Source organism: Lissotriton vulgaris, unplaced genomic scaffold, assembly GCF_964263255.1.
Source record: "Lissotriton vulgaris unplaced genomic scaffold, aLisVul1.2 SCAFFOLD_1542, whole genome shotgun sequence".
NCBI lineage: Eukaryota > Metazoa > Chordata > Amphibia > Caudata > Salamandridae > Lissotriton > Lissotriton vulgaris.
In genome coordinates, this window is record NW_028241799.1 from 270,631 (window position 1) to 294,460 (window position 23,830).

The 23,830-nt window shown below is 47.5% G+C and overlaps 1 protein-coding gene across 1 annotated transcript in view; it reads left to right on the forward strand.

Moving 5' to 3' along the window:
* Positions 1 to 23,830, forward strand: part of HSF1 (heat shock transcription factor 1) — a gene marked incomplete at its 3' end in the record, with an annotated part of 430,139 nt that overhangs the window by 117,665 nt on the left and 288,644 nt on the right. Inside the window, exon 2 of the mRNA XM_086948174.1 lies at positions 354 to 462. Within this exon, the coding sequence (XP_086804300.1) occupies positions 354 to 462 (109 nt within the window). The remainder of the gene's footprint in view (positions 1 to 353; positions 463 to 23,830) is intronic.

Sequence of the window (23,830 nt, forward strand, 5' to 3'; positions counted from 1 at the left end):
AATTACATATTCGCTACCCTTTTATAAGGAATTAAACATTACTTGGATTGGGCTGCTGGTATTCATAGTGTTATTGTGCACTAACATAGGTGGTGTTGGTAACGGCGGGGATGGTGAGGCCCACGTCCCAAGCAGGGAATGGTGAGGTCTCCACTGCACCAGTGGCTATCGTTCAGGGAACTTCTGAGTACAGCCATCTCCTTGACGGTGTGCTCACCAGGCATTTTTACGGAAGTGTGATGATGGGGTTTTGATTCCAGCTGTTGTGTAGCTTAAGCATGGTTTACAATTCATGTCTATAGACTTAAGCATGCAAGAGTGCTCCATTTTAATGTATTACTTTTTCTTTACAGAATGGCAACAGTTTCCACGTCTTTGACCAAGGTCACTTTGCCAAAGAGGTGCTTCCGAAGTACTTCAAGCACAACAACATGGCCAGCTTTGTCAGACAGCTCAACATGTGTAAGTAGCAGTATCTTGCTCTTCTCCACCAACCACCCTTTCTGTGAGCGCTTGTGTTCAGCAACTTTCGACAGTGGCGCACCAGTATGCTGTTAATTGAGCCATGTGTAGTTTTAGTCTAGCCACAGTGCATATGTCATGATTTACACTCTGTTTCCAAGCCCTTAACACAAAGTAACAAGCTCACAAAACATTCTGCTTTTGACAATTGAGCATGCTAACGAATGCTCCCTTATTCACGAAAGTAGTCCATGGACCATATAGTAGTTTTCATCCTTGTTTAATGCAAAGCTAACTTTGTAGGTCGAGGACCGAAGGCTGCGCTTGCGCAGTCTCCAGGAGGAGATTAAATGATTTCTAGTATGGGGGCTTGAACCTGCCTCTCTCCTCCATTGGCTGGCTTCCTAAACAGAGGCCAGCCATTGGAAGAGGGCGTCACTCCGTTCAAGCCCCGTCTCTTTCGGATTCTGGGGCATGTTTTTTTGCATTCTTTCGACCTGTGACGTCATCAGTCACTCAGAACGCAAAAAACACGCCCAATTCCGAAATTTTCGGAGCTTTGCGGTCGCCATTTTGCCGCTCGTTAAGATGAGGTCGCCCGCTCCCGCTGTCCTCGTTCCCGCCCCCTTCCGCTGTTCGTGTCTTTGTTCCCGCCCCCCTCCTGCTGTCCGTGTCTTTGTTCCCGCCCCCATCCTGCTGTCCGTGTCCTCGTTCCCGTTGTGTCCTCGGTCACCGAGGTCCCAGGCTCCGGACATTAGAATGCCTGCCTCACCCCTCCGAGTGGCTGTGGTTTGCTCCGGTAACCAGAATCGGTGCATGGAGGCTCACAACATCCTAAGGTAAAGGAGAAAGGCAAAACCACCCTTTGGAGCATTACACGTGACTCAGCAGTCTTTTATGTCGGGGGCTGGCCTTGTGCCAGTCTCAGGCCATTCTAAACCGCCTTCGCCCCCTGCGCGCCAAGTTGTGCTCTTCGCCGCTGGGGCTCTGTGAGCGGCTGAGAGCGCTAGAAGAGGCGTTGCGGCAGAGCGAGGACCCTGCAGAGAAAGCGGCCAGCGAGTACTGCCAGCGCTTCTGTCAGGTGAAGTACATAGTGTCTTAGTCTTTTGTGACTGTGACCCGGGAGGTGGGAAGGGACTGGCACTGGCCTCAGCGCTCTGTCAGTGGCATCGCTGTCCAGAGCGCTGATTTGCGTTGCTTTTGTGCACGCCCCTGGGAACCAGTCATGGGAATGGAGAGGGTGTGGGTCCAGGCCTTCACCTGTTGGTCTTTAGGCCTTCTGTGTGGTGTTGCACACTGGATGAACGGCTGCGTTCTGCAGAGGTTGCCTCGGCGACACTCCTTGCGCAGCCCCCCAACCAGGCTTGACGGCTAAGGTGTTGCCCCTTGGTAAAGGGTCCTTTAACTGTGTTTGCTCGTCCTTTGCCATCATAGAGCCAGTGGCAGCGGACCATTTATTCTCTCTGTACGTAACCATCGTACCTGTACTGTCCTTGTAATTTGCTGGAGTACTGTCGTGATCACGACTGTTTAATGGGTGCTGAACTTTTTGAGGCTATGCCAACAATGTTAAAAGTGAAACTGCACCCGCTAGAGTGCATTGTGATATTGCTTAAAATACACAGAATGACTGGCGATATTACAAATTCTGTGGGTCTCTTTGCGGCAGTGTATTACAGTTAGTTAATAAACTAACAGTGTGCCACAGTGATGAATGGGAAATTCGTTTTCACCTTCAAAGATGAAGATGAGCGATTCCAAAGGGATGCTTGAGCCATGTCTGGGATTGATTTAAAACTGGCAACACTGCTCCAATTTTATATACTACATCCTGAACTACCTATGTATGAATAGGCATTTCTCTTAGTCTCGTTCTGCCTCTTGTTACAACATTCACACAGTACAAAGTAGCAACCACTCTTTCAAAACTCCTGTTGTGCTTAAAAATGTGACTTCCGGTTCTCACACACTTAGCTGACATTGTCGTAAATCTATCACCACATTTACCATACAAATTTTAGGTCTAAGGTGACAGTGCAGCTGTTTGCAAGGCCTGTTGCTCATAATATATGTAGAGTAGTGTAGGAAGATGGCTCTCTATATACTATGCTAAACTGAGGTATAGTGTGCCGAGTCCAGTAGATCCTTAAAGGCTTTACTGAGACTAAAGTAGATAATACGAATGTTCTCTTTTTTTGTAGTAGTGTGGGTGAGCAGTTAGGTTCATCAGAGGGCAGTGCTAAGCGTGTGTTGAACACACAGTGGCAATAAATGAGGCGCACACACACAATGAATAAATCCGAGAACAATGTATAAAAATACTTGGTTGTATTTATTTTGTAGAAGCACAGAACTTTGTATCTGGTAAATACGTTCAGCAATAAAAATACTTTTCAAAATCAAAAGTAGACACCTTGTGCAATTTTCAGTCTTTGCAATGTTTACCTATGGGAGGAAGAAAACATGCAGACAGGTAATATCAACTTACGAAACCAGTCTTCAGGAGTTAAGATCCGTATTGGCAAGGTTCAGTTCATCACCAGCAGGTTACCACCAGCGGCACAAGGGAGGAAGGGTGCTAATACGATGTTGGGTGCCCAATTCAATGAATGGATGCTTCTTACAGGTAACAGCGGCTTTGGGGGGGCGTCTCGGAGAGGGGGGGGTTGAAGCGAGGTGAAGCGAGATACGACACCGGGCAAGCACGCCACCTGTCGGCATAGCGGGAGCAGCGATACAATGTACCAGCGGAGGACCAGCGAGATGTAATGGGCAGAATGTCTGCGAGGAGCATCGAAAAGCGTGTGCCATGGCTATAATGTCTATTTAGTGCAACGGAGCAACCACATAGCGAAATCTAATGAAGGAATAATGTGCTATTTTACCTCACATGTTGCGTCGCAGCTCGCCGTTTTGCACGAAAAAGCGGATTTGGAATGTAGATTTTTACAGCAAGGCACCAAATGCCACTGTTTTGAGTTTCACCTGTTTAGGGTGCCAGATGACTCCATATTGTCGAGAGCATAGTGGTCCAGTTATAGGTCATACATGCCAACACACCCGATTCACGTGGGGAAATCTCTAGAATAAAGCGACCTTTGGCTTTAAAAATAGTTTTCTATTGCTTGAAATTACCCACATTTCAGTGTACACCAATGGAACCATTAATTTCCTCCAATTTATTTTTTAAAACCTCCCTCCTCACTTCCAAATGTTGGCATGTATGTGTTTTCCATTTACAAATAATTGTTTTCAGGCTTATTGTCCCAATTGGATCACTTGAAGCAACCCAAGACTACAGCTCCCAATTGGATCGCTTGAAACAAACCATGACTACAGCTCCCAGAATGTTAAAAGAATACCCAGGACAGGAAAATTGAGTCCCTGATGGGTTGCCACCTCGCTGTTCTTAGTTTTTTTTTTTGTAGGTGGCTCTGTGTGGGTGGCTCTATGTGAATGACTGTGTGTGTGGCTCTGTGGTCTTCAAGCAAAAGAACGACACTATAAGAAGCGATCTCATCAAGGATGTAAGTCGATTCGCCGGCTCCATATGCATAACTAACACTCATGCTAAAAACAACGCTTCATGGACGTCCTTCGACACCTATTCCGAAGAATCAATTCACAAGCTGCTGGTCACCTTGAAACCCGCCAACCATCACACAGACCCCCTACCTGCCAATGCTGTTAAAGTCCTCACCCCCCTGTTCCTCCCACTCTGGACTAAAATCATCAACTGTTCCCTGCAACAAGGGCTCATCCCAGACTCCCTCAAGATTGGGCAAGTCACGCCTATACTCAAGAAACCCACAGCTGACCCGGCCGACCTAAACAACTATCGTCCTATCACCAATATCACCACTCTAGCAAAACTGTTAGAAAAATGCGTACAACTCCAACTGACAAAACACATTGAGCAGTTTGACCTCCTCAACTCTCACCAATCCGGATTCAGAGCAAAGCATAGCACGGAAACGGCCATGACACACATAATAGATGATGCCCTCCAAATCCTTGATCACAATGAGTCTTGCCTCCTCATCCTTCTTGACCTTTCTTCAGCATTTGATACGGTCAAACACGAGAATCTACTGGAGCTCCTAAATACCAGAATGGGCATATCCGGGACGGTTCTCAAATGGTTCACGTCCTTTCTGCACAACCGTTCTCAGAGGTTCAAGATCAACAACGCACTGTCCTCGCCTGTGCCAGTAACACTAGGCGTCCCGCAAGGTTCCTCCCTATCCCCCACATTGTTCAACCTCGTCATGGAACCACTCACCACCTTCCTTCAATCTTCTAAGGTACATTTCCATATGTACGCCGATGACACTCAGCTCTACCTCAAGCTTCAATCCCCTGAAGACATCAAACTGTTGAATGCCACACTAAGAAACACACAAGCTTGGCTGGCCGACAATCACCTCAAACTAAATGCTCTGAAAACTGAGTTCCTTCTGATCTCTCCTCCTGCGAAAAAGGCCATCACCCAAACCTGGCTCAATCATCTAACCGCACTCAATGTCCAACCCACCATCATGGACTCAGCGAAATCCCTTGGCATCACACTGGAATGCAATCTCGACATGCAGCAGCATATTAGCATAGCAACTAAAGGAGCCAACTTCCAAATCAACACGCTTAGAAAACTCAAACCCTTCCTACCACCCAAGGACTTCCAAACTGTGGTACAAGCCTTAGTCATTCCTCGCATAGACTACGGAATTGTGGCTCTCAGCGGGCTCCCCCTGACAACAACGGCTCCCCTAAGAGCCTCCCTGAACGCGGCCGCGAGACTCATCACTGGCTCAAGAAAACACTCGCATATGTCCCCTGACTTAAAAGCCCTGAACTGGCTGCCTATTGAAGCCAGAATTCAGTTGAAAATTGCCTGTATGACACACTCAGCCGTACACCACAAGTCACCCAACTACCTCTCTCATAAGCTGACCATATCAGGAGGCTCAAGATCCAACAGAAGCACAAACACCCTCCTCCTGAAACCACGGAGATTCCGGAAGGAAAAAACATACAAACGCTCCTTCTCTGGAATGGCACCTAGGATCTGGAATGCACTCCCGCCAGAAACCAGGCTTATCCCGTCCACTATACTCTTCAAGAAAGAGGTGAAGGCCATCCTTATGGCTAAATACACCTGAACACTATTGATACTGGAACAATGACAGTATTTGGCTCCCTCATTATCGGCTGTCTGAATACTTATCTATGTCAGTCCATTTTTTTTCTTTTTTTTTTCTGCTTCTGGATCTAATTCATTGCACGGATGCTATACTATTGATTTCCAACTTGTTTATTGGGTTGTACACTAGGACTTGAGTGGCTCAATAACCTGCAACGCACCCACTACTGACTACTGCTTTGCTTTCAACATTGTGTTTACTCACCCTCTGGGGTGCTATAATCTTATCCGTTTAGACATTGTACTGCTTCCATATTATTGTTTCTTGGTTGTTATTACTCTGTATACTCTTGTATGATTGATACCCTATTTTTGCAACTCACTGTCTACGGAATCTCATATTGATTTAAGAGTCTTGTTTATCCTACCTACTGTTTCTGTAAAGCGCTCTGATATCTGCAAAGATCTTGTTCGTGCTATATAAAACTTTAAAAATAAATACATTTGTGAGTGATTAAGCTATTGGCATTGTAAATGACAATGCCATATATTTAACGATTAAGCTATTGGCAATGTAAATGACAATGCCATTGATTTATGATTTAAAAAAACCAAAATAAGTCATGAGCAATGCCAATAGCACTACCTTTAATAATGCCGAGACCATTGCATTGTAAATGCTTGTTTTATTATTGCACTCTTTTAGGTTCTTTACCTTGTGGTTCCAGTTTTTCACACCCCCTGCTGTAGTTCTTTCGGAGGGCTTAGAAAAGCTGATCAAGTTTCTGATTTCACATCATTAAAGTGACTTTCGGTTAGGGCCATTTCCAGTCTGCAAACTGACTTGTTAGTATTCTGGTGGGCCAGGTGAAGGCCACTCCTTAATTCAGAAAAGAGCCATTGAGATATTCCCTGATTGGACATTAGGAGTCAAGTCACCGGACTGCGTACTTGTTCTTTTTGTTTTTGTTGAACATGGAAAGTCCGAGCTCCTTTCATTTAGGAATCCTTTTTTTCCTTTCACCAGTCACTGCTCCATTTTCAGGTCTTTCTGTCAACATCTCTAACCTCTAAGATGCCTGGAGCAGATTGCCACTTGAGCAATGGACTCCTAGGGGTGGTACATACATGTTTAGTCATCCCCCTGTACGCCTAGGGTTTTAACAATTAACTTATTGCAGCAGACTAGAAAATTGTGTCAACGTCCCATTCAATACCACCAGCATGTGGTCTAGTAGTCATAGAAGGTGAAGGGATGCAATTAGTTATTGTGACAGTTCTTAAGTAAGAGCACTGTTTTGGAAGGTGACGATAGGCCAGCGACTCATGAAGAGAGATGTTGTCAGTTGAACCCAGGAGACAGCTTAATACACAGTCATCACACTTTTCAGTCTTCATGTCAGTTGACAGCTAGCAACCAACCAAATTTCATTATGCTTCATATAGTTCTTAAGCATTGCCAGCAGCTGTTGCTTTATGAATTGATACTAGTAAATACTGACTGTTGGCGTTTGGCTCTGGTGGTCAGTACTTTGAAACAAAGATGTTAGCCCACACGTTTTCAGAAAATGAGCCACATGAAACACAGTAGATTTGCCAGGTACTGGACTTCGAGTAGTGGGAGATGGTGTCTAGTGGAAGGCACTACATAGAACTGGTGAGTGCCCAAATGCCAATCGCTCATAGCAGCAGTCTGACATAAGTTCACAGCAGCATCATATTATTAATACTGGCATAATCCCTGCACCTATTACAAAGTACGCTCATGTTTATTTAAAAACAGCTATGAACTTGATTAGCGTGGACCTAGGCAGCCATCTACCTCCATCCTTTATCCTTTAAATTCTTCCAAGCACTGTTAATTCAAGTGACTGTTTCTGATCTGCGTCAGAACTGCTACTTACCTGGATTAAGTTAGTATTTATTCCATAGATTTACAAAGGCCGCTCACGCCAGAGAGATAAAAGTTGCTGAAATAAACATTCCGATAGCCAGCTCTCTTACACTGTTGTAGGCCCTTCTATTCCATGACCTAGTTATACTTGTAAATCTTGCATCCGAAGTATATGCATGACTAAGTAGTAAATTGAGTGGGTATTCAGTCCTGCAAAATCCTTGTTTGAACTTTCTTCCCAGGTGCTAGACTAGCTCAGAGTTTAATTTGTCCTGCAGAGTTGTTGGTGGCATTGTATTCCGTCAGTTGTGTTGGACAGGAGTGAAGTCGGTACATATAAAATAGTGGTCTTAACACTTTTCTATGCTGACTTTCTTAAGTAAATAAAACATCCCTTGCCGTGCCTTGAGACCCTCTGGGTGAGTAGTGCGCTATACAAATGTTAAACTTGAACTTGAACATTTCTCGAATGACACTGCCTGTTCAATGTGTGACATTGAATACTCCTGACATAGCACGTTCTAATTCAAGAGCTATTTGTTGGGTCAAAATCAGAAAAAGCAGAACAAATATGTTGTTCACTGACAGCATCACTCACTTTTCCTCTGTAAATCCTTTTTGAAGATCTCAAAATGTAGAAATTAATTGCATTTTAAATTTTAACCCTTTCGATGCTGATGACGAGCTCAGCTCGTCATCACCCACGGGTGGCGTGTGCTGATGACGAGCTGAGCTCGTCATGTAACGCGGCTTTTAAAAAAAAGCCGCACAGCGCAAAAATCGCCGCAGCAGCGATGCGGTTAAATCAGTTCAGATTTAGTTGTGGATTAGTGAGAGCAATTTACATGTTCGGGATACAGTCGAGACATTTGGAATACAAATGTTATTCAACTCCTAAAAAGTTACTACAGTGGGTCAAATTTCCATTTCCTTTGTCGAGTCCAGCCAATTCGATTTTGCGCCTTTGCCCAGCACTACAAAAGTAACGTCCCCTGTGCTCATTTGGCGCCCAACTTAACAAAGCTGACTGCTGGTGCGTGGGACGGAAAAAGAAAACATCTTTGTAGCCTAGGGAAGCCACATTTTTTTTACTTTCTTTTTACGGAACAGTTGCTTCAGATATCTTTCAGTACAATACACAGACAAGGTGAAACATGTCAAGCAATGGTTCAGAAAGCTCATAATGAATCTATTTAAAATGCAGTTTACAGTCAGTGCATAAAGCTTATCCGGTTCTACCCTCTGCATCTCACAACTGCAACTACCTCCCATTCCCACCGAGTTCGGCCCTCCATGAATTAACTCCTGTATTGTACCCAAGCAGAACAGATCTTTTCCCACTTGTGTGGCCAGCCTCTACACCAATAGATGTGTTTTTTCCACCTGTTGGCACCAGTCTGAGTCTCTTTTCTAGTCACAAAACTTTGGAGTCCCGTCCGTTCCCCGTGCTCGTACAGTATTTCTCTTTGCCACTCCATGTGCAAGCCTGAGCCGTATTTTCGTATATTTCGGCCAGACTATCTCTCCCGTTAGGTAAGCCACGTTTAGTGCACAGTACTGTTACCAATGGAAGGCTGGACTGGCTGCTGAACACAGTCTCCTACAGAAGCCAAGCTTCATAATTATAAAAAAAATTCTCAAAAAAACAAGGTTTCTCCTTCATTACCCACGGAGTCTGGCGTGGAAGGACCTGTTTAGGTCGAAGGCCTAAAAGGCTGCGCTTGCGCAGACTTAGGTCTGAGATTTAATGACTCTCAGTAGCGCAGCAGGTCCCGCCTCCCTGCCCTGTCTCTCCTTCATTGGCTGGCTTCCTAAACGGAGGCCAGCCATTGGAGGAGAGATCAGTCACTCCGATGTAGCCCCGTCCTTTTCGGATTTGGGGGCGTGATTTTTTGCGTTCTTTAGACAGTGACGTTGTCCGTCACTCAGAACCACAAAACCACGCCCCCAAATCCAACAAAATCTCGGAGCTTTTTTCGGCCATTTTGAAGCTCGCTTCTCGACATCGGACGTCTCACGAGGTCTGCTTTCCGTCCTTTTGCCCCGCTTTCCGTGTCCTGCCCTCCTATGCTGGCTCCCTCCCCACCCCCCTCCCTCTCCACTGATAGCCGTTTCCAGGGCCAGGTAAATGTATTAACCCGCTTGTGTCCGCCCTCCTCCCGCTGTCCGTGTATTTTTCCCGCCCCCTCCCGCTGCCTTTTGCCCCGCTTTCCGTGTCCTGCCCTCCTATGCTGCTGCTCCCCCACCCCACTCCCTCTCCGCTGATAGCCGTCTCCAGGGCCTGGTAAATGTATGAACAGGCCGGCTCCCTCCCTCCCTCCGCCCGCAGCTCTTCTCAGGCCGGCTCCCCCCCTCCCTCCGCCCGCAGCTCTCCTGTGTCCGGCTCCCCCCCTCCCTCCGCCCGCAGCTCTCCTGTGTCCGGTTCCCCCCCCCCCCCCCGCCCCCTCCCCCCTCCCTCCGCCTGCATTGTATGTAACCAGCATGTCACAGGCATGTATTTACAAATAAGATAGTACAGTGGTTTCATACACTCGTTGCAGAGATGCTTGTGTGGTACGTAGGTACAAACGTGGTGAAACAGCTCAGGAGGTTATGCACTCGCTGGAAACAGTTGGCGAAACATGAATAGCATATGTTTGACGACTCGCAGATTTGTACTCATTCATTCATTCATTATTCTGATGTTGATCAAACGAGTGGCACTGAGTTAAATAGCTGCAATAAACACATACGTCACAATAAACAAATGATTGTATTGTCTTCTATAATATAAGTGGCGTTCATTAGCATACCGTACGAATAGTTAGTTTGAGCAATGAACCCACTCTTTTAGCTCCTTGCCGACTTTTGAAGCGACACAAGGCGCAGGCTGTTTTTTTTTCCAATTTACTTGAGAGGTTTGATGTGTCTGTCGGACAGGTGTAAGCAAGCAACGGGGCTCCGCTGGAAATGTGACACCTCCCTCCTGCGATGACTTCTTGCCACGCGCCGTCCCTCACCTCCCTGTGTAGTGACACTACTCGAACAAAAGGAGGTATTACATATCCTCTGAATGTGTCATTCGGAGCTCTGAGGCCGGAGAAACATGGCCGCGCACTGGATGATTCACAAGGCGTGCCAGAGATAACTCAGCCATGAAGTTGTTGTCAGGAGCTAGAGGTTCCCATCAGGACTGTGTGTGCCAGTGTCTAAGGAGACACTACATCCTGCGAGGGCTCCAGTGCGTCTCATCCGCTGATCTCCTAAATATTGGTTTCAGCCTCCATTAACACTGGGTCTGTCATTATGTATTAGTTTGGGCCTTTGTTTTGCAACTCACGCAGGAAATACACGTCTTGCACATCTCTGAGCTTAATCTTCCTTTGCCGCAGCTCCTTAGGTTTCACCAACCTCTACAGCAGGCATATTAACCACCTCCGCTATCTCACTAGGATGTAAACCTCTGATGGTTGGAACTGATGGTTACAGAAGGCATATATCCACTGAGCTGTCCCATGGCAATTGAAACATGTGACCTGACTTGCGGGTGGCTTACACTGGATCTCTTGAAGCAGGAACATTAACCTGCTGAGCTATGTTACTGGAGTTTGCTGCCATGTGGTACAAGTGACACACAGCTATGGTACTAGGTGATTAACTTAGTGAGCTATTTTACCAGGAGCGGAACATGTGGCATGTATGTTCCACACACATCTCTTCAACATGCACATTACCGACTGGGCTGTCTTTCTGGGATTTGGTCCTGAGGCTGATAGTCTACACATAAAATAAATCTAAAGGGGACACAAAGTCCACTGTGCTGTCTTCCCAGCTTCTCCTGCCTCTTTCTACTCCTGAATATTCCGGCAAATTCATGGCTTTGAAATAAATCTCTAGTCTTCGATCCTTATTTAATCCAAACTCCCTGTAATCACTCTTACCACGGGAATTCTGCCTCCGTCGGCTGTGGTTGGAGAACTGTATATTTTCAAGGGAGGAGGCCTTTTCTCATGTTGTCTTTCTTTTCAGCTAGGCGTGCTAGTGAACTACCAGCTAGGCCAAACTTCATTTGAGCTATTTTAAGAATGTACCGGTTTTAACATCTTACATTTTTTTTATTGTATGTATGTAACTCTTTGGCATTGCACTTTTATGAGTACAACTTGTATTCGAATAAAGTATTGAATTGAGTTCTTCCATTGGAATCAGAAAGAAGCCATTAGTATTTAATATGTTTAGCATTTTAAAGCGTGTTTTGTTTTTGTCCTAACTCCGAGCTATTTGTCCTCTTAGCCTTAGAAGACTAAAAGTCTCAGACGTTCACAGTTAGTGTGTGTGCCTTGTAGGTTAGCCACAACAACACTCCCTGAGAGTGCGTAGGAAGATTGGAACATGGCATTAGGGCTACACATGGATCTCTACTGCAGGTGCATTAATTCACTAAACTATCCTACTAAACTCTGAAGCTGTTAGAGTCAGATTAAACAAACATATCTGCAGCCACTGTGTTGACTATATTAACTATTTGGCCAATATTTAGACCTGTCACCTGTAGGCTACAGAGAAATCCTTGCAGGAGGCATTGACCACATGAGATATCTCAGTGACTTACAGGGCAATACAATTTGACATGCTATGACTTGTTATGTAAGTGTCAAAATACAATTGGACAGATTTGCTAGGCGACAGGGACTGAGCATTGGCAGATGGGGACTTGTAAACAAGGACAGGGGGAGATTTCCTGACACCGTTTTTATTATGTTCATTAGCGATATGTTTTAGCGATGAAGCTATTGGCAATGTAAATGACAATGCCATTTATTTATTATTTAAAATAAAAAATTCATGAGCAATGCCAATAGCTCTACCTTTAATGCTGCCGAGACCATTGCATCGTAAATGCTTGTTCACTTTCTAATGAAAGTTTATTAGTAGGCTTTTGTTTGCAGCCCAGAGCAGAAGAGTAGCTGCTGTTCAAGGGTAGACGATCGCCCACCATTTAAAACGTAATTCATCAAAACTACTACCCAGTGTCCTCTACCGTTTAATTCCTGGATGAAGTCAGTGAATATCCTCACCTGTAAACGTACCATTGTTAACAGTGCCAAATCCCTCGGAGTCGTCCTGTACCTAAGACAGTCGCAGTCGCAAGTAAACAACTTGGCCAAATATGCACAATTTCAAATGCGTTCACTATGAGGATTCATCACTTCATTCCATAACAAGATCTCAAAATGCTGTTGCACTAGTGCTGTCATGAATATATCACTGCAGGTCTATCTTGACCGTTCTTTCCAAAATCCATCTTGCTTCTCGAAACCAGTTCTTCATGAAGCATCACGCTTTGTCTCTGGGGCCAAAATAAAGGATGGCATCTTCCAGTTAAAAGAGGGGGCAGGGCCACGATTTATAAAATCCAGGTTTCTATATCAGTGGAGCTATGAGGTCATATCCTCTCATCAGAGATCCTTCTTTTCAGGTAAGTACAAGGGTAGAGGTAAGGGAGACTGGCTAGGAGGCAACACCCCTCCATACCACAACTTGTTTTTCTTCGAAGAAGTCTTTCCCAGTCACAAGGTTTCTTGACTCCTCTTTTCGGTGATAGTACACATAGGCATTGACTCCATTGTTAGATTGTTTTCTTCCCGCCATCAGGTTTGGACGTTTATTTCTGCACCCACGGTCGAAACAGTTGTTCGGGTTCCCTTCGGTGCGCAATCCACTGTACCATCAACAGTATTGTTAACGTGCGCACTTTCATATTCTCCACCTATCTACTCGATTGGAAAACTCTGCATCTTCGGTCTAAAACATCACAGTCGGCTTTCGGGCCAAATCAGGTCGGGTCTTTTGACGATGGAACGGACTCTGTTTCAATATTGTTCTCAATGCCACTCCAAGTCCCTCGCACCGACCTACATAAAGTCTGCAACTTGTGTCTCTCACCGGAGCACAAGAAACCAGATTGTGAGGCTTGCCTGTCATTCCGATCGAAAGAGACTCTTGGGGATTGTTGGGCTCGATGATGCGAAATGCAACGCCAAAGCACACAACATACTCTGGACATCTTCGGAGAAGAATCCGTACAGAAAGAAGTGACACCAGTGGAAGAAGAGGGGGCCTTCTCTGTCCCAGAATCAAATTCCTAGCTGGAAATTGGAGTCCGAAAACTTTCCAGCTGGACTAAGTGTCGTGAGTACTAAAGCCCCTTTACCCCATAAACTCTCTCCCACCAAACATAAGACTTCAGCACCACCTCTTCCTTCGGCCCTGGTTGGCACAGAGATGATGTTTCAGGCGGCCCGCCCTCGGGTCGAGCACCGAAACAAATTGTTAAGCCTTCCGGCTCGGGATCGACTCGAGACAGATCGTCTTTGGATATGAAAACTTCAGCTCTGAAAGACAAGTCTGGTTTGGAACCAAAACAAATTCCATTTCTAAACACAAGTCCGTTCCAGAGCTGAAACCTTCAGATTCCAAGAATAAGTTACGTTACGAGGATTTATAGGGCGCACGGCTACTCATGAGTGTCCCGACACAGGAGCAAATAAGGAAAACTGTAGGGAACTGAGAGACGCTACCGATTAGATGAACAGAAACGTTTTTAGTCTTTTCTTGATCAGACGAAGGTCCTGAAAACTCCGCAGTTCGAAAGGAAGGGAGTTCCAAGCTTAGGCTGCTTTTAAAGTTAGAGAACTACCTCCGATTCTAACAAGCCGAAAGCGGGGGATCGATGCCAGACATAGTGAGGCAGAACGCAGATGTCTTTGGGGGGCATAGAAACTAAACCATTTACTCAAGTAGAGTGGACCAGTCCCATAAATTTCTGAGTGGGCCTAAGTACGAGCCTTAAATTTGACTCTTTGAGCCGCTGGAAGCCAGTTCAGATCCTGCAGATGTTGTTTTACGCTAGACCTGCCCGGAATGCCCATCAGAACTCTGGCAGCAGCATTCTGTACTACTTAGAGTTTCTTGAGCTGGTATCCTGGTAGGCCAATATAAAGTGCATTGGCATATTCAAGGCGACTGAGAATCAAAGTACGCGTGACCATCTCCTTAGCAGTCTGTGACAGGGTGGGACCGGGACGTTCATGTGACGAACAGGGTGAAACTCAAGACTGGTGGACAGCTGTACCCTTGACACCTTCTGTTCCCTCTCAACAGCCTAACTCCCCTGACCCAGAGGAGTGGCTGCTTTCAGAAAATGATCACCCATGGCAGTTCGAGGAGGAAACAGGACAAGGCGCCTTTAATGTAGCCTTTCAGGATGACGTAGCTCCGCCCACTTGGAACATCATGGATCCAAAAGGAGGAGGATCCCGGAAGACGCCTGACGGCGTTTTCCCGGAGGAAGAAGGAGCTGCGGAGTGGAGACGGAGAGCGGAATCGAGAAGTTGCGGAGAAGAAGAAGACGAAGCCCTGACGAGCCCACCTGCGAACATCAAGCCAGGAGGCCAATGTCTCTGCGAAGCGCTCCGCTACGCTCCTGCGGGAGGAGCGTGGCTTACAAAGGTACGGGGCAGAGTTGCGGGTTGGGTGGGTCGGAGTGGTCAGCCTACAGACTAAAACATCCAGTGTAAATTTCTGTACAGTTCCCCAGTACCTTACCCCTCACGAGCACGATCGGCACTGTACTACTTGTTTTGTAAATACACTGCGCACTTGGTTTCCCTCACTCCCGGCCCTGAATATCCTGCTCCGGACGTCCCAGTGATTGCTTTTCTCTTTCCTTCCTTTACGGTCCCGGCGTATTCTGTGTACATCGCCAGTGGAGGAGTCTGCCGAAGTTACCGGTCTGGCTGCAACACCTCCCCTGCGTGGCCGAACCACCCTGGAACTTCCAGCTTTTCCCAAGGGTGTAAGAACGGAGCCTGACGAGTTTGCCCAAATAAGACTCTCTAGTAGGAGAAGAAAGGCTTATATGAAAATAAAACCCTCCTTAAAATTGTTACTCCAGGTTTCGGACTCAGTTCCTTCTATACCTCCTGATCCCGCCCCTGTACACAGTCCTAGGTAGTAAAGGTAGAAACTTTTTAAGGGACTTCAGTGTGCCAAAACTCTGACATGCCAGATTCTTAATTTGCATAGAGAACCAAATGATTCGCCGCGAAACCAGACTCCCAGGTTCTTAGCTGCCTGTCCCATAGAACTGGGTAGGGAGTAATCTGGTGACCAGAGAGCTTCCCTGAACTTTGGAGGAAAGAATCCATATAAGAGGATTTGAGACTTATCCTTGTTACCCTTTAACTGAGCTGCTGCAAGCCATTTAAATATGGCTCTTAGACAGTTTTTAGCTTGAGTTGGAGATGTATCAGAGTCCTTCGAGGTGAAGAGGAGCTAGGTACCATCCGCGTAAGCGATGATATTAGTTCCCAGCAAGATAGATCAACTGAGTGACATGTAGATTAAAAAGGAGTTGGCTCAGTGTTGAACCCTGGGGTACTCCAGTAGTCCCCTTTTTAGGTCTCGACTATTCTATCACGTAAGTGATAGATGTCGAGATTATAGAGTTGTAACCAGGAAAGCTAAACCAGGCGGATTGTGGCGAGTGCATGTGCCCGTGCACGCACTTTCCATTTGGTCTCCGAGCCGCCTGCCTCGCATCATTGCATCAGACCCGCCACAGCAATGCCGAGAGCTTCACTTCAAAGGCATCCGCTCCCCTGCCCCATGCGTCATACTTTTCACGGCCGCCAGGCCGTGTCTCGCATTTCTCCTCTCACCCCCCCCCCCCCCCCCCACCCCCGCAGCAATGCCAAGAGCTTATTTGTTCTTGTCCACTCTAGGAGCTATAGAGCAAGTGATTTGTCTTTTACTGCTCGTTTGAAGGAGTAGATCTCTTCTAACCACTTAGCGACGGTCCGGGATTTCACTTCAACTAAACACGCCGAAACCGTGAGAATGCATTTTTTGAAAATGAAAAACATTATTTTAGCTACATTGATTCCGAGCAAAACCTGGAAATTGTGTTTAAAATCTAACAACGTAGTCAGTTGAAAAACAGACACATCTCAAATATGTTCAGCAATCACAGACGCGTTTTGCACTACTTGTGGTAATGTGGGTGCCTGACCCTGAGCGCCATATTCAAGCAGGCACGGACAGGGTATGATATGCTCCCAGAGAAAGTCAAACGCTCCTGTGCAGGTTGGCATCTTTTTCGGTTGGGTTAGATAAAAAAAACTGAAACACTGTAAAACTACCTGCTTAATTTTTTTAGAATAAAAGGTTCCTAAAATCGGACTTTTTCCTTGCATTTGTTTAATTTTGGAATATATTTTAACTACCAAAATAGTTTTCTGCTCCATGAACCGTGTGCTCTTCATTCAAAAATTCGCTCTACCACAATGACGATGCTGCTAGTAAAATACATACTTAAATAATGAAACAAAGACAATAAATGCAGTGATAAGAAATGCGCTTTAGTGCGCTTTCGCGTTTTGTGTGTGATAATATTGCTTGATGTCCACTAATACACAAGGGCTCTGCCTTTCTAATGTCCTTGGCTGCGTATATTAGTAATAAAAATAAGCACTAATGCACGCGCGAGCCAGCATCCTCAAAGCATAAAGCTCCTTGAGCGCCCCTTTGTGTGTGTGTGTGTGTGTGTGTGCGTGTGTGTGTGTGTGTGTGTAATTCAAGCGCTATCCTGTGGCCTCCTCGGAAGGGTGACCATGTTCAGGCCGGCGGCACATGCTCGGCAGAGGACGAAGACTTAGTCTGTGGTGAGGCTTGAAAAGCCAGGTACGTGTCCTTCCTGCCTCAGTGCTCTGTCTCTCCAGCCTCCATCGCGTGGGGAGGTGCATAGCGCTTGAGTGCTATGAGACAGGCTTCATGGCTCTTGCCCGGCTCCCCTCTTTTTGTTGGCCAGGCCCCAGGCTGTTCATGTTCACTCATTTCACCTACATACGTCTACCCCTGTCGGTCCCTCCCTTCCCTCAGGTGCCTCCAGGGCTCCTCACACAGCTCCCCATTTCTAATTATGTTACCCTTTTAGTCCTGCTCATTCACTCTGATGGCCTCTCTCCCATGACCTCTGCTGATGGTCCTCGTCGAGGAGGGCTGGGCCCTGTCCAGTCCAGCTGCCAGGTTTGTCTGAGGCGGAAATCAGTCCCTTCTAGTTTTTGTGTGGTTTTGAATGTAACGCCTGCAGCTGATCTTGCCTGTACTGCAGGAATATGGTTATTTTATTATTTGCCGTGAATAAAAAAAAGTAACCCAATAGCAAGGTTCTAGAATTTCTTGCGTTGTTAAACCAGCAGGAGGGAAAAAGCATTATGCTGGATAAGGAAGTGGTGCGTTTTTTCAGGCATATATTATATTTGTTTGTTTTTAGGCATATTTAGGTAAGCATATTTCTGCCACTGGTTTGGTCTCATAGAGGCGTCAAAGTGAAGGTGTTCTTTCTGTAGAGTACTGGGCTGTTCATCCATTGGGGTCCAGCTGATCAAAGACAAGCCATGGCTATGGATAGAGAAGAAGGATCTTGTAGATATTCAGGGTTTTAAGATTTTGGACCATGCTTACGCTGCCTCAGGGTTCTGGTTTAGTGGTGTGAATTTCACGTGATAAACATTTACCATGAAACAAATAATACACTTTATTCATTAATCAGCCGGGGAGAGTGCTTTGATTTTTAAGGTGTTGCAACACAACGGGCTGATTCAGGCTTTTTCTCTCTCTGTCTCTTTCTCTCTCTCTGTCTCTCTCTCTCTCACACTCTCCTTTCTCTCTCATCTGTTCATCATCCTCCCCCACACACACACCCCCAAACACATCCCCACAGAACCCCCCCCACACAACCCTCCACACTGATTCAGGCTTTTTCTCTCTCTCTGTCTCTCTCTCTCCTTTCTCTCTCATCTGTTCATCATCCTCCCCCCCACACACACACACCCAAACACAACACCCCCCCACACAACACCCCCCCACACAACACCCCTCCACACAACACCCCCCCACACAACACCCCCCCACACAACACCCCCCCACACAACACCCCCCCACACAACACCCCCCCACACAACACCCCCCCACACAACACCCCCCACACAACACCCCCCACACAACACCCCCCCCACACAACACCCCCCCCACACAACCCCCCCCACACCCCCCCCACACAACACCCCCCACACACAACACCCCCCCACACACAACACCACCCCACACACAACACAACCCACAACCCACACCCCACACAGACCCCCCCACACAGACCCCCCCACACAGACCCCCCACACAGACCCCCCACACAGACCCCCCCACACAGACCCCCCCACACAGACCCCACACAAAGACCCCACACACAGACCCCACACACAGACCCCACACACGCCACACGACCCCCCCCCACACACACACACACACACAAATGCCAACACACACACACACACTTCACGCAAACCCCCCCCACACACACACAACCCCCCCCACACACACAACCCCCCCCACACACGCAACCCCACACACACACGCTACCCCACACACACACCCCACACACACACCCCACACACACACCCCACACACACACCCCACACACAAACCCCACACACACATCCCCCCAAACCCCCCACACCCCCCACACACACAACGCCCCCACACACACAACCCCCCTCACACACTAACAACCCCCCCCACACACACACACACAACCAACCATCTATCTATATATCTGTCGCCCTCAGTCTATCTATCTTATCGCCCTCGCTCTATCTGTCTATTGCCCTCACTCAATATGTCCAGCTATCTGTCGCCCTCACTATCTGTTTATCTATCGCACATTACTCTATCTATCAATCGATCACACTCTCTCTATCGCCCTCACTCTATCCATCTGTCACCCTCACTTTTATCTATCGCCCTCACGATCTGTTTATCGCACTCACTCGATCTATCAACATCACTCTATCAATCAATCACACTCACTCTATCGCCCTCCCTTCTATCTATCTATCTATCTATCTATCTATCTATCTATCTATCTATCTATCTATCTATCTATCTATCTATCTATCTATCTATCTATCTATCTATCTATCTATCTATCTATCTATCTATCTATCTATCGCATCCTCACTCAGCACCAACACAGAATCATTCAGCACCAACACAGAATCACTCGGGGCACAACAACATCAGTCAGGGGCACCACAACGTCAGTCAGGGGCACCACAACGTCAGTCAGGGGCACCACAACGTCAGTCAGGGGCACCACAACGTCAGTCAGGGGCACCACAACGTCAGTCAGGGGCACCACAACATCAGTCAGGGGCACCACAACATCAGTCAGGGGCACCACAACATCAGTCAGGGGCACCACAACATCAGTCAGGGGCACCACAACATCAGTCAGGGGCACCACAACATCAGTCAGGGGCACCACAACATCAGTCAGGGGCACCACAACATCAGTCAGGGGCACCACAACATCAGTCAGGGGCACCACACCATCACTATGCGCTTCCACAGCATCGCTCGTCGCCACAGCATCGCTCGTCGCCACAGCATCGCTCGCCGCCACAGCATCGCTCGCCGCCACAGCATCACTCGCCGCCACAGCATCACTCGTCGCCACAGCATCACTCGTCGCTCGCCGCCACAGCATCGCTCGTCGCCACAGCATCGCTCGCCGCCACAGCATCGCTCGCCGCCACAGCATCGCTCGCCGCCACAGCATCGCTCGCCGCCACAGCATCGCTCGCCGCCACAGCATCGCTCGTCGCCACAGCATCGCTCGCCGCCACAGCATCGCTCGCCGCCACAGCATCGCTCGCCGCCACAGCATCGCTCGCCGCCACAGCATCGCTCGCCGCCACAGCATCGCTCGCCGCCACAGCATCGCTCGCCGCCACAGCATCGCTCGCCGCCACAGCATCGCTCGCCGCCACAGCATCGCTCGCCGCCACAGCATCGCTCGCCGCCACAGCATCGCTCGCCGCCACAGCATCGCTCGTCGCCACAGCATCGCTCGTCGCCACAGCATCGCTCGTCGCCACAGCATCGCTCGTCGCCACAGCATCGCTCGTCGTCGCCACAGCATCACTCGTCGCCACAGCATCGCTCGTCGCCACAGCATCGCTCGTCGCCACAGCATCGCTCGTCGCCACAGCATCGCTCGTCGCCACAGCATCACTCGTCGCCACAGCATCACTCGTCGTCGCCACAGCATCACTCGTCGTCGCCACAGCATCACTCGTCGTCGCCACAGCATCACTCGTCGTCGCAGCATCACTCGTCGCCGCAGCATCACTCGTCGCCGCAGCATCACTCGTCGCCGCAGCATCACTCGTCGCCGCAGCATCACTCGTCGCCGCAGCATCACTCGTCGCCACAGCATCACTCGTCGCCACAGCATCACTCGTCGCCACAGCATCACTCGTCGCCACAGCATCACTCGTCGCCACAGCATCACTCGTCGCCACAGCATCACTCGTCGTCGCCACAGCATCACTCGTCGCCACAGCATCACTCGTCGCCACAGCATCACTCGTCGTCGCCACAGCATCACTCGTCGTCGCCACAGCATCACTCGTCGCCACAGCATCACTCGTCGCCACAGCATCACTCGTCGTCGCCACAGCATCACTCGTCGTCGCCACAGCATCACTCGTCGTCGCCACAGCATCACTCGTCGCCGCAGCATCACTCGTCGCCACAGCATCACTCGTCGCCACAGCATCACTCGTCGCCACAGCATCACTCAGTGCCACCACAGCATCAGTCTGTGCACCATTCAACAACAACTGGTTCAAATATGTTCTCTTAATGTTTAGAGCTTTATTACAAACTAGCAGCCCGTCCCGACGTTGTCCGGGTAGGCTTTGCTCGGTGAAAGGTACTCGCCAGCATCGCGCTCCCCTGGGCATGTCGATGTCGACGCTCCTCCCCGCGCTGCTGGCCGCTCTTACCCCATGTGAATTGGACCTCGCAGGGTGTCGGGCAGCAGACAGGTTATGGCATGGAAGAATGCGTAGCCAGTGCGGTTTTACCTTCTATTTAAAGAAGTGAGTAGCCGGCTCACTTCCTGCTTTCACCACCTCTGCCCATGTGTTGTGGGCACGCTGGAACACCGCCTGCAGTTTGCCTCGGGCAGAATCAATCGCATCATGGCAGGCCTCACTCGACACGCGAGACTTTTAGTTTTCCTTCTGCTGAGGCGAGTATCATAACAGGCAAAATAGGTACTCGACAGTCCCCCACGAAGACAGAAGAAGGAAAGGCAGCGTGCTTCCTGTTTTTCTCTGGGACTGCATTGCTATTTGCGCAACATTATCTCCTCTCTTTTCCATGTCAACAGATTCTAACTTACATTTCTGCCAACTCTCGACGGGCCCCGCTGAGCATGGCCTGATCGCTCCTGCGCTCGCAGGGTGTTGCTTCTGGCTTCCCCTGTCCTGGCCGCTCCTCCCCTCGCTCCTGTCCGCCGACCCGTGATGTCAGCACGCACGTCGTTAGCTGGCGCTACTTCGAAGGGACTACTTTACCAAAAAAGTTACTTTGCTCTTATAACGTATTTTTTTTAAATGTATATACCCTATGTCCATCTGCTTACCCTGACAATTCCAATGATGTATTGGGTGTTTGGATTGGCTCTGTGGTTCCCGAGTTTACCCGCTTCAAAGGTTCCCAGTTCTCACTTTATAATAGTAGTATAGATGTCACAAAAAGATGTTAATATTTCACTTCTGTTCTTGGATTTTCGTCACAATAAAATACACTGAACATAATCTTCACAAAAGTTATTTACAAAAGTTAAAGCTATTGCCATTATAAATTACAATAACTTTATTTAAGTATTAATTATTTTAAAAAAAAGTTATGTATAATATCAATACATCTAAGTCGCGTAAATACAACACCTATTGCATTACAAATGCTATAGGTGTCACATTTGCGAAAGTTAAAACTTTTGGCACTGTAAATGACAAAGCTATTAATTTCGCTATTTTCAAAACCAACACATAAATAAAATATTTGTCATTTGCAATACCAATAGCTCAAACTTTCCTTATGCAAGACTTATTGCATTGCAAATGCTTGTTGATAAGGGAATTAACCTCTGGGTTAACCACCTCTGCCACTGTTGCCACCAACCGAGCCAAACGGGGATTGGTTGGGGAGCCCGATTTTAATGATTTCAAAATAATCAATGTGTCTTGATGAGCAACAGCAGCAAATTCAAACAGGGAGGAGGGTGAGCTGGGGATATCTTTGCTAGAACTAGAAATGTTCTGAGGGAGAGGCTGTTCCTGGTCAGAATTAGGTGCCTCAAAACTAGCTTGTATCATTTGAAATCTCCTCTGCGCAGGGGGTCACAAAACTTTGATTGATGGAGAAAATCTCCTTAGCATTATTTTGGGACTGAGCTCTGCATATTACCGACTTTTAGCTAAACTTATGGCAGCCTAATATGCTTTCTGGGCCTTTCTAAGTGCTATTTTGTTAAGACGGCAGTAGGCCACTCTCCAATTACGTTCCAGTTTTTTACAATAGCTTTTTTGCTCTTTAAGCTCCCTTGAAAACCAAGGCTTGGAAGGAGAGATTCTTACCTAGCAGCCTATCATGGAGTTGCAGTACATAGTCTTTAGAGGAAGACTTGTTATTTGAGACACTATGGTCTTCACATAGGGCTAGTCATAGTCTACTCATGTTAAAGGGATTGATGAGACATGCAGATGAGTTATTTAAGGACCCGGTTCATGCCCGCATTTTAACACCCAAGGTTGACAAAAAATATAAACCCCCACCATCTGCTCTTGCTTTTATTAAGGGACAGCTACCCCTAGACTCACTAGTAGTCTCAAACTCCTAAGAGAGCAAACTCCCAAACCTCTGCAGATGCAACCCCAGACTGAGTCTAAATTGATTGATGTGTCTGGGAAGAGAGTGCCCCTCAGGCCACTAACCAGTGGCGCAGTACTAACATGCAGCCTTTACTAGTTCGATATGGCAGGGCACACTGGGACGAGATGGAAAGTCCACTTCAACACCTCCCAGAAGAGCACAAACAGAAAGCACAAGAGTTGGTTCAAGAAGGCAAACTCATATCTAATATCTCCATTAGATGTGCTTTTGATGCTGCTGACTATGCAGTGGGGGAGCAGGGCTCGAAAAATCCACTCGACTGCTCGCATATGCAAGCTAAATTTAACGAGGTAGAGCTGCTTTTAGGTCCTACTCGCCCTTCCAGGTGAGTAGGAAGACAAAGTAACTTTTGTCCTCTGTCTGTGAAAACGGAGCAAATGTGACACGATAACAAGATTTAAAGGCATTTTTATTGCTCACAAAGGTAATTAGTAATAAAGATGCCTTTAAATCTTGTTATACTGTCACATTAGCTCCACTTTCAGAGA